Genomic DNA, 14,611 nt, shown 5'->3' on the forward strand with positions numbered 1-14,611 from the left:
ATTATTTAAATTTATTATTTAAATTATTTACTTCTTCAGTTTCTTTACTAAAGTAGTAATAATTAAGGGACTTAAACTTTTATTTTATACTGCAAGACCATGTGAAACCTTGAACTGAAATTATTTCCCTGTTTTGGTGATAATTGTCCACATTAACCATGGCTAGAGGCAGCCGATGCTCTGGAAAACAGGCACTCCATGAGCTCACGTGTCTAATTCCAGAATATTATGTGGGATTTTATTGTTAATATTTCTCTCCTTATGACAATTTCTCTGTCGAACGTGGCACCACTTTAGCAGAATAACAAACATCAGATGAATGGATTAATGCTGGGGAAAGCAATTTAGTGCTGGATTGTTGTAAATGATGTCTCTTTACCAGCAGGTTGTTTTATTATGACAAAGATTTCAATTTCATCTGTTCTCGGGGATGGGAGGATTTATTGTTTGTGTGAGGTGGCAGCGCACTTGAGAAAATGATGAGAGCAGTTCTTCAGGAGAATAAAATCCCTCTCTCTCTGGGAAAGGGCGGCACAATAAACTCAGGGATCAGCTGGAAGAGGGAAAAATGGAGGAACCATGATGGGGACACAGGTCACTGGTGAAATCCACAGAGTCACAAAATAGTTCAGGTTGGAAAAGCCCTCCAAGATCAAGTCCAACCATCCTCCAGCACTGCCAAGGCCACCACTGACCCACGTCCCCAAGTGCCACATCCCCAAAACTTTTAAATCCCACCAGGGATGAGGAATCCACCCCTGCCCTGGAAGGCAGGCCAGAGGTAATTATCAATGAGAGAATCCCCAATAATAGTTACTGATCAGGTCATTGGCTACAGCCCTGATGATCAGGGATTTCAACAGCAACCTCAGGGATTTATTGAGCATTAAAATACCGGAAATAAAACACGTTCTAAAAAATAAGAACGAGCATTTCTGCTTTGTATTTCAAGCTGGGCCTGTAACTGAGCTCAAACCTGAGTTTGGGTTGTCTTCTAAATCTTGGGTTTCTCATTCACACTCAGGTGCTGGCCTAGGAATATGAAGTGGAAGAAAATGTGGATATGTCCCATTCCTTGGCATGGATGATGTTGCTCCTTGGCCTCCCCTCAGCATGTTTGTCCAGCCAGTGGTAGTTTGATAAATTGCCTCCTATGAGAGCCTCAGCCTCTTTCCCTGCCCCTGGAAAGAGGGGTCAGAGATGATTATCAGTGAGAGAATCCCCAATAATAGTTATTGATCAGGTCATTGGCCACAGCCCTGGTGATCAGGAGTTTCAACAGCAACCTTAGGGATTTATTGAGCATTAAAATCCCTGAAATAAAACACTAAGAATGGGCATTTCTGTATTGTATTTTGAGTTGGGCCTGTATCTGAGCTCAAACCTGAGTTTGGGCTGTCTTCTTAATATGATGTGGAAGAAAATATGGATCTGTCCCATTCCTTGGCATGGATGATGTTGCTCCTTGGCCTCCCCTCAGTGTGTTTATCCAGCCAGTGGTAGTTTGATAAATTGCCTCCTGTGAGAGGCTCAGCCTCACCTGCTGTGGGCACAGCTGGAAGCAGCTGGAGCTCAAATTTCCATGGGAATATTAAGGATGCAAAGCACTGAAGTATTAGAGTTGGGCAGGAGTTTATTTTCCATGTGTCTCATGCAGATCCAGTCTTGGGATCTAAGCAAAAAAACCCAAAACAAGTTAAGTCACCCTTGGAAGTAGTTTCATACAGCCTTGGTGTTCCCAATTCCATGGGAGTTCCAATGGCCCCTCTGGAGCCAGGCTGGGAGAGCTGGGGGTGCTCACCTGGAGAGGAGAAGGATCCAGGGAGAGCTCAGAGCCCCTTCCAGAGCCTAAAGGGGCTCCAGGAGAGCTGGAGAGGGACTGGGGACAAGGGATGGAGGGACAGGACACAGGGAATGGCTTCCCACTGCCAGAGGGCAGGAATGGATGGAATTTGGGAAGGAATTGTTCCCTGTGAGGATGGTGAGGCCCTGGAATAGAATTCCCAGAGAAGCTGTGGCTGCTCCTGGGTCCCTGGAAGTGTCCAGGACCAGGCTGGATGGGCCTTGGAGACACCAGCCTGATTTAGGTGAGGAACCCAAGTCCAAGAGCTCTGGTTATATCTGTAACCAAGGGACAATAACTGCAATTTCATCATCAATTTGTATCTTCTGCAGGAATTGTCCTCAAGAGTTCCTGCCTATTTCCAGGATCTCCAGGAGCAGCCTTGGCATTTAATTGCTGCAGCTTGCTTAAGCATCTGAATTAGAAGTAGAAATCCCAGTTCTGTACTTTTTGGTGCATTAAAACTTAAATTTGAAGGTAATTTCTGAAGGTTCTAAGAAGGAACATTGTGAGGCATCAAGTTTGGAGGAGGGGCTGCTCTGCTCTTCTGGTTGTGCTTTGAAGGATCACTTCTATGACTTTTACTCTGTCATATCTGTAGGGTTACCTGGAGAAAACTCTCATGAATCCCTAATTTCTGTGTATATAGAAATAGTGTATTTAATGTTTAATTTATTTTTACTGCCTTTATTTCAACTGTTTTAGAAAGGGAATAATAACAGGATGTTATAATTGAAAAGAAAAATGCATTGCTCCAACTTGACAATACTGGAATCTCCATGACACTCTAAATAAAAACTTTAATAAATAGTCCCTTGAACATTTATTTAACTAAGCCATCAGACAATTGTCAGTGTAGGTGGTGCTTATTCCTTTAACCAGAAGAGGTTTTAATTTAGACCCTTAAACAGTCTGATGTCCTTTGATAATTGGCCATGGGGGCGAATGACTACAAAAATCTTGTCTGAACATCAAATATTTCTGTGCATAAATTGTTAAGCTGAAGGATTTTTCTCTTTTTATAACATATAATATAATCCATTATTGCTTCCACCTCTGCCTGAAAGCAGAAAATTAAATAAATGTTTGCCATTAATACAAATTATTGTGTTTTGACAGCTTCCTAATCACTTCAGGTAAAAATGGTGCTGCACAAACAGCACAATTGCCTTATAAGAAACTATTTTTTGGTGTGTGCATGAGATTTCTCCTTGTTTGGGCCCTCAAACCCTTTCAAGGTTTGTCCTCTGTGATAAATTGATATTCAGAAGCATAAATCAGGCTGTGCTTGAGTCGTGCTCTGATGCAGAATGGATTTCTCTTTATAGTTACTCTATAAATAAACTTGGACAACACTTGACCAGCAGCCTATAGATGTTCCTTCCACTACCCCCCCTATCAATTAATATGCAAATGAGTGATTGAGTATTGGCAGATTTTGACCTCTCAATGTGTATTTTGTGCCCTCTTCAGGCATGGGCTGTTTCTGGGGAGCTGAGAGGAAGTTCTGGAGGCAGAAAGGAGTGTATTCCACTCAAGTGGGTTATGCAGGAGGACATACCCCAAACCCTACCTACAAGGAGGTGTGCTCAGGTGAGTCTTTCCTCTTTGGTTTTTAAGGATCAGGAGTGGACTTCTGAATTATGAATGACAACGAAGAGTGAAATGAGTGGCTGCAGTGATTGAGGAGATTTGAGGTTGGATTTACATCCCAAACTGTACTGAAATCTATGTATGCTCATCCCATTGCTGTCTCCTAATAATTAATGAGTCAGTGTATGAACAAATATTCTGTTCTGATTAATAATCTGTTAATTCTTCACACACTTCAGTGCACAGCATCTTGTCATTTCCAGGCCAAACCCTTGCATTTATTTTTTACTCTGCACTACAAAACTCCAATGCAGTTTCTTTCTGTGATCTAAACCACAGAAACTCTGGTAGCCACCTAATGCTGCTGGAGGAGAAAATCCTGTTCTTTCTTGGACACACTTGGAAGTTTTCCTTTGGTTTATTTTCTTGTTAACATTTTTATGCCAAATGGTGACACTGGGTCTTGTTCTTAGTGACAAACTCTCACATGGGCTTCATGGAAAGGGTCTGAAAAGTGACACGGACAAATAATGGGCACTTGAAGCCCTGTGCAGAGGTGCTGCAAGGCAGCCAAAAAAGCAGAAACTTTCTGGAAATGGTGAAAAGTGGGAAAAGGGATGATTTGAGGTGGAATGGAATGGAAATAGAAATAGAAATAGAAATAGAAATAGAAATAGAAATAGAAATAGAAATAGAAATAGAAATGGAAGGAAAAGGAAAAGGAAAAGGAAAAGGAAAAGGAAAAGGAAAAGGAAAAGGAAAAGGAAAAGGAAAAGGAAAAGGAAAAGGAAGGGAAAGGGAATTAAATTGGAATGGAATGGAATGGAATGGAATGGAATGGAATGGAATGGAATGGAATGGAATGGAAATAGAAATAAAAATGGAAAGGGAAAGGGAAGGGAAGGGAAGAAAAAAGGAAAAGGAAGGGAAAAAGAAAAAAAAGGGAAAATGAAAGGGAAAGGTAAAAGGAAAAGGAAAGGGAAAATGAAAGGAAAGGGAATTAAATTTGAGTTGAATGGAAAATTATTTTTCCACTTTATGGGAGAAGGGAAGGGAAATTAAATTTGATTAGATTGGAATGGAAAATTCTTTTTCCATTTTCTGGTGACAGCCATACAGAGGACAATCTGAAAAAGCCTTCTGGAGGGTGTGCAGGATTTGGAGCTATTTTCAGTGCGTTCTCCTAATACATAAATACACCATTTTTGGCCAGCATTAGACAACCCAGGATGTTCATTCAGCACCAAACATCTTTTCATATTTTGCTTACAGATGTTCAGAACAATTCTGTTGCTCTGTATATTCATAAGCTTTTAGAAATCTGCATAGCTCAAGTGGCACTGAAATCAGAAGGGAAGAACTCTGCTGTTGTTATTCATAAACTGGGGATGTACAATTACCATATAAAATACGCAGCTAACGATGATTTCCTTAAAAACAGGGTCGTTTATAGGCTTGTGGTTCAGGCTGTTCACATGTGAGCAGGTCATTTGGGTTTGCTTTCAGTTGTTTTCTTTGTTTATCTTCAGTGACTGGAATGTAGAGAAAAATAAAGCATGTCTGGTTATTGTATGATATTAGTTAGAAGGCTGAGATTCAGTGAATTAAACCAATTTATAATCTTGTCAATTCTCATCTTTCTGAGGCATTTTCTCTCATGCACAAATCACAGTTTCTAATAGTTAACAATTCAATATAAAAATGTGCCACACAGACTTTGTTTCTGCTCTGAGTTATGTAAAATATTTGACTGTGAAGTTGTTTCACATCTCCTAAGCAGAAAATCCATGTTTTTCCGAGAAAAACTACAGCTTCTTCTATAAGAATTATTATTTTGACTGATTCTTCCATATTGGATTTCCAGTTCTCCTTAAAATGTCTTGGCTCCCAAAGGTCACCTGGAAGGCTTCTAAATAGCTGATGGAGGAGAGTGGAGAAAGGGAAAATTAATTTCTTGCTCTGTTACCTCCTGTCCCTGTGGTCAGCTGGTGATTTCCCAAGTTAATTCCACAAGCCCAGAGCAGGGTGGTGGTTGGGATGTTGTGATTTAAGGATGGAAAGGTGTGGGGAGGGTTTGGCTGGGTAATGTGGGGTTAATTTTACATATTTGTGCATAAACTGTTGATATAAAAGGCAACAATGGGAAATCTGATGGGAATTTTTCAGGAGTTGTTGATAGCAATAGAGAAATAAATGTAATATTGGAAAGTTCTTGGCTTCTTGGATTTGCCCTTCCTTAAAAATGCAGAAGAAAGTCCTGTGACAAACGATCATCATGCTCATGGAATCTTGGGATGATTTTGGGTGGGAAGGGACCTTAAAGCTCATCCATTTTCACCCCTTGCCCTGGTCAGGGACACCTTCCACTATCCCAGGTTGCTCCAAGCCCCATCCAGCTTGGCCTTGGACACTTCCAGGGATCCAGAGGCAGCCACAGGTTCTCTGGGAATTCTATTCAAGGTCCACAGCCCAGAATTCTTTCCCAAATCCCATCCATCCCTGCCCTGTGGCAGTGGGAAGCCATTCCCTGTGTCCTGCAGAAGACATAAATTGAGGATGAAATTGCAGTTACTGTCCCTTAATTGCAGAGATCACCACAGCTCTTGGACTTGGGTTCCTCACCTAAATCAGGCTGGTGTCTCCAAGGCCCATCCAGCCTGGCCTTGGACACTTCCAGGGATCCAGGAGCAGCCACAGCTTCTCTGGGAATTCTATTCCAGGGCCTCACCATCCTCACAGGGAACAATTCCTTCCCAAATCCCATCCATCCCTGCCCTCTGGAAGTGTGCAGCCATTCCCTGTGTCCTGTCTCTCCATCCCTTGTCCCCAGTCCCTCTCCAGCTCTCCTGGAGCCCCTTTAGGCCCTGGAAGGGGCTCTGAGCTCTCCCTGGATCCTTCTCTTCTCCAGGTGAGCACCCCCAGCTCTCCCAGCCTGGCTCCAGAGCTCTGATGAATTTGTGACTCTCCCGATGCTCAGGCATGGCCTTGCATTCCTTGGAGAACCCTTCAGCTGGACACTACAGCACTCTTCCAAAGTGGCTCTGGCTTCTCCAAAGTGTTTAAATGTATAATTAAACTACAAATATTCCCTTCCCTTTCTGCAGCTTGTAAAAAGGGATCTGAAGGTTTCCATGGACAGGAACTGAGTCCTCAAGATTAAAGTTTCCAAGCAGTAATGAGAGTGGCTCAGAACATTTTCTTTTGTTATTAAATTGCTGTCAAGAGAATAGATTCCTGTTGTGCCTTTGTCTGGTCTTTTTTTTTTTTTTTTTTTTTTTTAATCCTTATAAGAACAGGATATAGGAATTTTAATGACTGTGAAGAATCTCAGTGTTCACCATGCCCTTGATCTGTGCCTTGATAGGATTGGCCAATTGCTCCACCTCTCCCCTTTTTTTTTCCCCCCTAGTTCACCTGTGAGAAAGGAAGGAAAGGTCAGCCAAAGTACAGAATACTGCATCAATCAAAGTTAATGTCATGAAATGTGGGAATTACTGTTTTGTGTATTTTTTGTAGAAATTGAAGAACAGGATTTTGTAGAAAATCTGTAATTTTTGTTAACTAGAACAGTTGGAACAAGTTGTGTCTCTGCAATCATGAGATTATCGTCCTAGGATCCTCCTGGATGTGCATCTAAACCTTGATATGACCCTAGAAACTATAATTTGTCCTCCATTGAATTGCTAAGTCATGAAATAAAATGAATGTAGCAATTTCACTTCAAAAATAATTTGGAAAGGTGATGGCAGATGCTGCTGTAACGATAAAACCTTGGCAACAAGAACCCAACAGATGCACTGAATTTCACTTACCTGCTCCTCTGCAGCTCTACCTCCAAATTTTCAAAGCCGACACTCCTGACACATGTTATTTTTCAGCTGAGAAGTTGACCAAGAAAACTTTATTGTACCTTGAAATCCAGGATGCAGGAATGGAATTTGTAGATTTGTCATTTAAAAATGAAAGGCAGAATAAATATATGTTTTTCATGGTAAAAAAATGATAAGTAAATTTGCCATTGCCTGAAAAACAAAAAGCTCCTTGCCCACAAGGGATGAGAGCAGCTCTGCTGAGGGAGCTCTGCTCCATCTGTAATCAAGGCTGAGTCCATTTTCCATCTCAGAATTTGACTTCTCAGGGTCAATGTCTTGTCTGGTTCAGGCTTGAAGACATCTAAGTGATATTTATTATTTAGATACCTGATTGTGCCTCTTAGCAAATTTAAAATCCTCACAGCCTCACTGCTGTCCTCTGCTCCTTTCATCTGTTTATCCCAGCATTGCCCACAATCACAGACTTGGGTTGTAGCAGCAGCAATATAAATTCCAAATATATTATTTATTATTAACAACTTTATTTGAATTGTATTCCACTGAGATGTGTTGTTTCCATCTTCCCCGTCTCCTGCTTTATTAAAGATATATACAAGATGAAAATGTGGCAGCCCCAGAGGTTGAAAGAGCCATTACAGAGCAAGTCAAAGACAAAATCTTCTGACCTGGAGCCTGCAGGAAGTTCCCAAAGGAGCTTCATTTTCACAGGAGATTCCATGCAGGGCTGAGATGTTCCCCATGTCACTGGGCCTGAAAACAGAAGGTGCAGCATGGAGCTGCTTCTTTTTAACTATCAGAACACGTTGTGTCTGTGAAAATGGTGTTGTAAAAACTCTCAGTGCTGTTGTTGTGGCTGGTGGGGGGGGGGTTCCTACTTTTTGTTCTTTTTGCTGTGGAGACCTTGTTAAGAAAAAATAATCTACAAAGGCAGTTAGGCTGTGCTCAAACTGTGCTCCCAGAACTGGTGGTTAATAGAGGTGGTGAATATTGGGAATAAATCCTTCCCTCTCAGGGTGGTGGGGCCCTGGCACAGGGTGCCCAGAGAAGCTGTGGCTGCCCCTGGATCCCTGGAAGTGTCCAAGGCCACTTGGATGGGGCTTGGAGCAACCTGGGATAGTTTCCATAGCAGAGGAGGTGGAAAGGAATGGATTTTAAGGTCTCTTCCAGTCCAAACCATGTCTATAAAACCAGGGAGAAGCTGCAGCTCTTGGGAGACCGTGACTCTGGAATTAAAGCAGGTGATGGAACATGTTGGTGTTTTTCCTGCTTTTCTTGTTTATTTGGTTGTGTTCCTATTCTTTTGCTGCTCATTCTTCCAGGTGAAATCTTCCTTCCTTTCAGACTCAGGACTGAAATGCTGTGGTGTCAGTGTGGATATGTTTGATAATGTATTTTTCCTGAAATTGGGAGAGCACTGCAATTACTCTGTGCAAACATCACCCCCTCTGACTTGCTTGTTTTATGGAATATCTCCCTGTGCCGGCATAGAAAAGTTTAGAAATTAACTCTTGTCTCACAGAGGTAATTAAGATTTTGAATAATTCTGCAAGTGACCTGCACAGTTTCTAGGTGTTGGATGAATAATGAAATTATCAAACCACAGGAGTTTAACTTCTATTTGCTCAGCTGTGCCCAAGCTGTTGTAGTTCAGCTTTCAATAAGTAAATTTTTATAGAGAAGTTGTGCTCTGTCTCACCTTTGCAGCAGTAAAAGCTGCATTTTTACCTCAGCTTCCTCCAGGTGAGGAGAATTTGGTCCATGAGGAAGACAAGAACTCCATCCAGTGAAAGGAAAGGCAAAACCATTGGATCCTCATGGCTGTGGTGCACTGCAGCAACAACAATCTAAAGGATATTTGGAGAAGGATTTTGGGGAAAGGCAGAGCTCAGGGGTGTTCAGGGATTTCCTGGGCTAAGATTTGAGCACATTCATTGCAGGTGAATTCTTTGCAGAGAGACAAAAGCCTTTCAGAAGGTTTGGTGCACTAAAAAATGGCAGATGGTGGAGCTGGGATTAAAGAAGGCGTAGGATGGCACCTGCAAACTTCTGGATGAAACATCAAAACCCATTGCAAAATAGAATCCATGCCTTTGTATCTGTCAGGTTGGAAGTCCTGGGCGTAAGCAATGGAAAAGACTCATCCAATTTTTATTTGAATACCCAGAACGATGGAAGTTCCACCATTTCCATCTGTGGCCAACTTCCCCACAATAATAGGGTGCAGCACCCCTCTTAAATGATTTGTAGGGCTCAGTTAATTCTTTTTAACACTGCAGCAGAGATCTTTGCCTGCGGAGCCCCAGGGATCACCCACAAGGCACCCAAAATGCTTCTGACAAAAAATAATTGAGGTACAGCTGAGGCTCCTGCTGCTTTTTGCTCATTGAGTTCAAAACCCTTTCCAAAAATTGTGTCTGGGGCCTGGATCCCCCACAACAGGGGCAGGAGGGAGGGTGGATCACTCTTCTCCTGACCCCAGGATGTTTAAGGAATACCTTGGCCATTGCTGGGATAACTGGGTCACTCAAAAGTTTATTTTGCCCTTCACTTGGGCTCCACATCCCCTTTTTATTTAAGCTACTTTTCTGGAAATTCTTGGGTATAGAATCTCAGAAAAAGAGTAAAAGAAATGAAGGATATTGGACTGTTTGGAATGTACCTGCTGTGCTGATTCACACCAAGGATGCAGCTGATCTGAGAATTTACTGCAGCAGAAATCAGCATTGACTTGGGCTGGATGAGGCTTGGAACAGCCTGCACTAGGGTCAGCTGGCCCTGGATACACTTTAGGGTCCCTTCCCACCCAAACCAGACCAAGTTCTGTCTTCATTTACCTCCCAGCTTCCAGGTATTAATGATTTAGTCTTTAATCATCACTGATGACCTTTTCCGTATTAATTTGTTTATCCACCTCTTTAATATGATTTTATTCCTGGCATTCACAAATAGAAGGGGAAATTGGGGGTTCATTAACTCCAGTGCTGAGCCCGTGCAGGAAGTTTCAAAGAGAACTTGTTAAAGGATATTTTGCTAAAGGTTAATTCTTGGCAGCTCGAAATCAACGTGTCTGGAAATTAAGTATTTATTCTGAGGAGGAAGGAAAAATTTCCTTTACTGATAGTCTTCCCTTATTTATGAGTATTCCATAGTGATGTGCTGTACTTCTGTATACCGTCAGTAGGGCTCAGAGCAATAGGTGAGCTGGGAAGTGCTGAAAAAACAAGGTAATGGGGGAAAAAAAGACAGATCTGCCATAGGAGGTCTGAAAATATCACTTATGCACAAGGCTGCTGTCAGGATGTGTTGTTTCTTACCCAACAGTTCAAATAGTTGCTGTTATTCATCTACTCAGGATTAACATTGCGATGTGAACTGTGGCCACCAGCACTGGAACAGTTTGGCGTGTTAGTGAAAATGAAGTTATCAACAAGCTCACTGTTGTTATGGCAGCCAGTGGGGTCTCTTACTTTTTGTATTTCTTGTACTTCTTGTACTTGAAGTACTCCTTGTTTTTGCTCTGGAGACGCTTGTAAAGTGAAAACAAGCTACAAAGCCACTTACTGAGTCTACCAAACTGTGAATGAGGGAGGGTCCTTAAGGTGATCTGGTTCCTGCAGCACTCAGAGCAAACCTGATTTCTACTTGGATGAGGTCACCTCAGGCTGGTCACTTTGTCCACATCTCCAGGCTGACCCTAAATTTGTCCTTCCAAAGGAGGAGAAGCTGCCTGCCTTGGATGGAACCCTCTTGGAGCTCTTAAAAATCAGCTGAAGGATTGTCCTCTTTGTCTTCCAAAGCAGCTTCTTTGTTAAAAGCAAAAGGAAAACACTCAGAAAGTACCTGAAGGGAGCCTACCAGAAAGATGGGGAGGGAATTTTTACAAGAGCATGGAGTGACAGGACCAGGGGCAGTGGGTTTACAGTGACAGAGTAGGTTTAGATGGGATAATACTGAAAGAAAAAATTCTTCCCTGTGAGAGTACTGAGTAGCTGGGATGTAATTCCCAGAGAAGCTGTGGCTGCCTCTGGATCCTTGGCAGCATCCAAGGCCAGGCTGGACAGGGCTTGGAGCAACCTGGGATAGTGAAAGGTGTCCCTAACCATGGTAGGGGTGGGAATTTTATGGTCTCTTGCAACCCAAACCATTCTAATTCCATTATTCTACATAGCCAGGACTCCTCCTAGACTTGTACTTAACAAGGAATGTTTTGCTCTGAGGAGCTCAGCGCACTCTTTGCACTGCCCTGCTCTTGTTTTCAATCCTTTTGGGGTGTTTTGTCTGTACTGACATTCCCAACCACCCCTTGAAAATCCATGGATCCTCGGAATGCTCTGTCTGGGAAGAATCAAGAAGGAATGATGAGGTTTCTTTGCCTGGAGACGTTTCTGTGCCTGTTACTGAGCCCAGAAAAGCTCTGTGGCAGTGGCAGTATCTGTGTTCCCACAGTGTATCCACACACATCAAATGTTACTGGGAAAACAAACCCAAATCCCAACATTTGTCCAAGTGCAGTTTTTTTGTCGACTCCTTTCCCCTCTCAGTTTAATCCAGTGTTTACTCAGTCAAGTGATTCAATTAGGAGCTGTTTTTATTTTCTTTCTGAGGAGTGAAGAATGTTAATTGTAGCTGAAATGCCTTCGAGTGATTCTCTCCTAATGTCACATTTCCATAAAATCTAGGAAAGCTTTGCTTTCTGCAAAGAGAGTACAGCAGCAGAAAAAATGCTAAAAAACTGGGTTTAATGTTCTCAATGCTGGACTTGGTGTGGACTGAGACCTTGGTGGGGAAAGCAGAAGAAAAAAAGAAGGTCCTTTACTCCTAAAGTGTTGTGCTAGACTGAGAGAAAAGGCAGCAGATTGTGCAGACAGTTGGAGAAATCAAAGCTTAGGAGAATTAAAATTAATATGAAAAGCCATGATCTCAGTGTGTACAGAAATGTCACTGCCTGGGTTGGAGTAGAGAGGAAGGGAATGGAAATCAGCTTTAATTCTGCTATCCTTGGGTTCCCAGGCTGTTCCTGGGGTTTCACTGGAGCATGATTGTGACCGTGTTCACAGGGGTCTCAGGTTGAGGAAAGAGAAGAAGATCTGACTCCATGTTTCAGAACGTTGATTTATTATTTTATGATATATATTATATTAAAACTATACTAAAAAAATAGAAGAGAGGATTTCTTCAGGAGGCCGGCTAAGAATAGAATAAAAAGGAATGATGTCAAAGGTTTGTGGCTCAGGTCTCTGTCTGAGCCAGCTGACTGTGATTGGCCATTAATTAGAAACAACCAACATGGACCAATCAAAGATCTACCTGTTGCATTCCACAGCAGCAGATAATCATTGTTTGCATTTTGTTCCTGAGGCCTCTCAGCTTCTCAGGAGGCAAAAATCCCAAGGAAAGGATTTTTCATGAAAGATGTCTGTGACACATGATATGGATTGGGCTGGTCGTTCCTCTCAGGGATTTTGTGAGCCATGAAAAACAGAGCTGCATTCCTGTTGCTGGTACTTGGTGGTCTCCATTCATGGAATCAGTAAAGCTGGAAAATTTGGAAAAAAAATCTGATTGTCATCGAGTCCAACCATCAACCAGCAGCACCAGCAAACCATGTCCCCAGGTGCCACATCCACACATTGTTTGGGCACTCCAGGGATGGTCACTCCATCCCTGCCTTGGGCAGCCTGAGCCAGTATGTGATAATCCTTTCCATAAAGAAGTTGTTTCTAATATCCAGCCTAAACCTCCCTGAGGCAGCTGGAGGCTGTTTTGTCTCATCCAGAAGAGTCTGACACCAACTCCCTGCACCCTCCTGTCAGTGTCTTGTAGAAAGCAAAAATGTGATCCGTGACCTGGGATTAAGGAGATCCTGATTTATCCTGGCCACAAATTTGCTTTATTCATCCAGAGAGGTGACAGGTACCATGGGCTAAACTGAAAGTTTGAATTATCACTGACTGTCATAATTACACATTGTTTACTTCTTTTTTTTCTTTTATTTTTTTCTCACTACTGATTTTTTTTTTTTTTTTGTGTTATAATGGCTTAGATTTTTATTTGGAAAGGACACAAGGCTTAATCATGTCATTCCCTCTGCTGAATGCTGTGAAAATTCTTTGTTCCAAGTCAAATGGAACACCATTATAGCACACTTATCATCTCCTAAAAAAGTAATAAATTGGGTCAAACTGATCCTAGACATAATTCTGCTGATGTTAATGGTGTTACATCAGGAAGAAATTTCTCTCAGCCTCTTAATAGGATGATAAGATAAAAATGTGGCTACCAAGGAGCAAACAGACCTTGGGAAAAAAAGTTCCACTCTCACTGATCCTGCCCTGTTTCTGCAATGTTTTGAAGATACAAAGCATTGCAAGATTGCTAAATATTGACATTTTTGCTATTATTATTATTATTATTATTATCTGAATGGGCTGGTGATGGTGGGGGAGGTGGTCAGGATTCTATTCCATCCTCCTCCTTTGAAATTTTTGGCTCCAGCAGAGCTGACCCTGAACCAGTGGTAGGTGCAGATGGGACCATTATTTTTCACTGCTTCATTTATTTTGTTTTAACAAATGGTTTCATTTTCTCTCCTGCCTCGTTGCTCTGTGTTCAGGGCCAGCTCAACCCTTCTGCAGGTGTTCAGAGGTGTTCAAAGGCAGGAGCAATGTGTAATGAGCTCTCCCCTCATGTCCCAGCTGCCTTTGTGAGCCGGTCAGAAGTCTTTAGGTGAAGCTAAAATTAAATGGAAATGTATAGGCTGGGATCTGGTGTCTTTAGTCTGAGCTGAATTTGGGCTGGGAAGCAAAAGGAAAGTAGGATCCAGTTTGTATTAACTAGGTCAGATTTTGAGTGGAGAGAAGACCGTTTTCCTTCTTCTCCTAAATGTGCAGCAATATGTAATCCAAAGGGGAAAATGGAATCCATATCCAAATAACCCAAATAATCCAAAATGTGGAAATAGAAGCAAACAAGATGAGATTCTTGCACAGGGAAAAGCAGAGATTTGGCTTCCCACAGTGTACCTGGCATGAAGCTGCTTCCAGGTGCATCAGCCCAGATGTTAACTCTGGGAATGGATTCCAGGACCTTTCCTTTCTGTCTCTTCTTCTTCTCCTCCCTGCCAAGATTGCCCCAAGCAGTAGAAGAAAACAAACTTCTCACCTGGCTCCTGGTGTCCAGGGAAGGGAACAGAGCTGGGGAAGGGGCTGGAGCACCAGGAGGGGCTGAGGGAGCTGGAAAGGGGCTCAGCCTGGAGAAAAGGAAGCTCAGGGGGGACCTTGTGGCTCTGCACAACTCCCTGACAGGAGGGGACAGCCAGGGGGGTCAGGCTCTGCTCCCAGGG

At 42.4% G+C, this 14,611-nt stretch overlaps 1 protein-coding gene across 3 annotated transcripts in view; it reads left to right on the top strand.

The window, feature by feature from the left end:
- The window catches only part of MSRA (methionine sulfoxide reductase A), a 245,440-nt gene that overhangs the window by 111,680 nt on the left and 119,149 nt on the right, over window positions 1-14,611 (top strand). For 2 of the 3 annotated variants that reach the window (XM_074536489.1, XM_005493290.3), the window contains exon 3: window positions 3,317-3,436. The exons of the other annotated variant lie outside the window; for it this stretch is intronic. In XM_074536489.1, the coding sequence (XP_074392590.1) occupies window positions 3,317-3,436 (120 nt within the window). The remainder of the gene's footprint in view (window positions 1-3,316; window positions 3,437-14,611) is intronic. 3 annotated transcript variants of the gene reach the window in all.

This window comes from Zonotrichia albicollis, chromosome 3 (genome assembly GCF_047830755.1).
Source record: "Zonotrichia albicollis isolate bZonAlb1 chromosome 3, bZonAlb1.hap1, whole genome shotgun sequence".
Classification (NCBI taxonomy): Eukaryota; Metazoa; Chordata; class Aves; order Passeriformes; family Passerellidae; genus Zonotrichia; species Zonotrichia albicollis.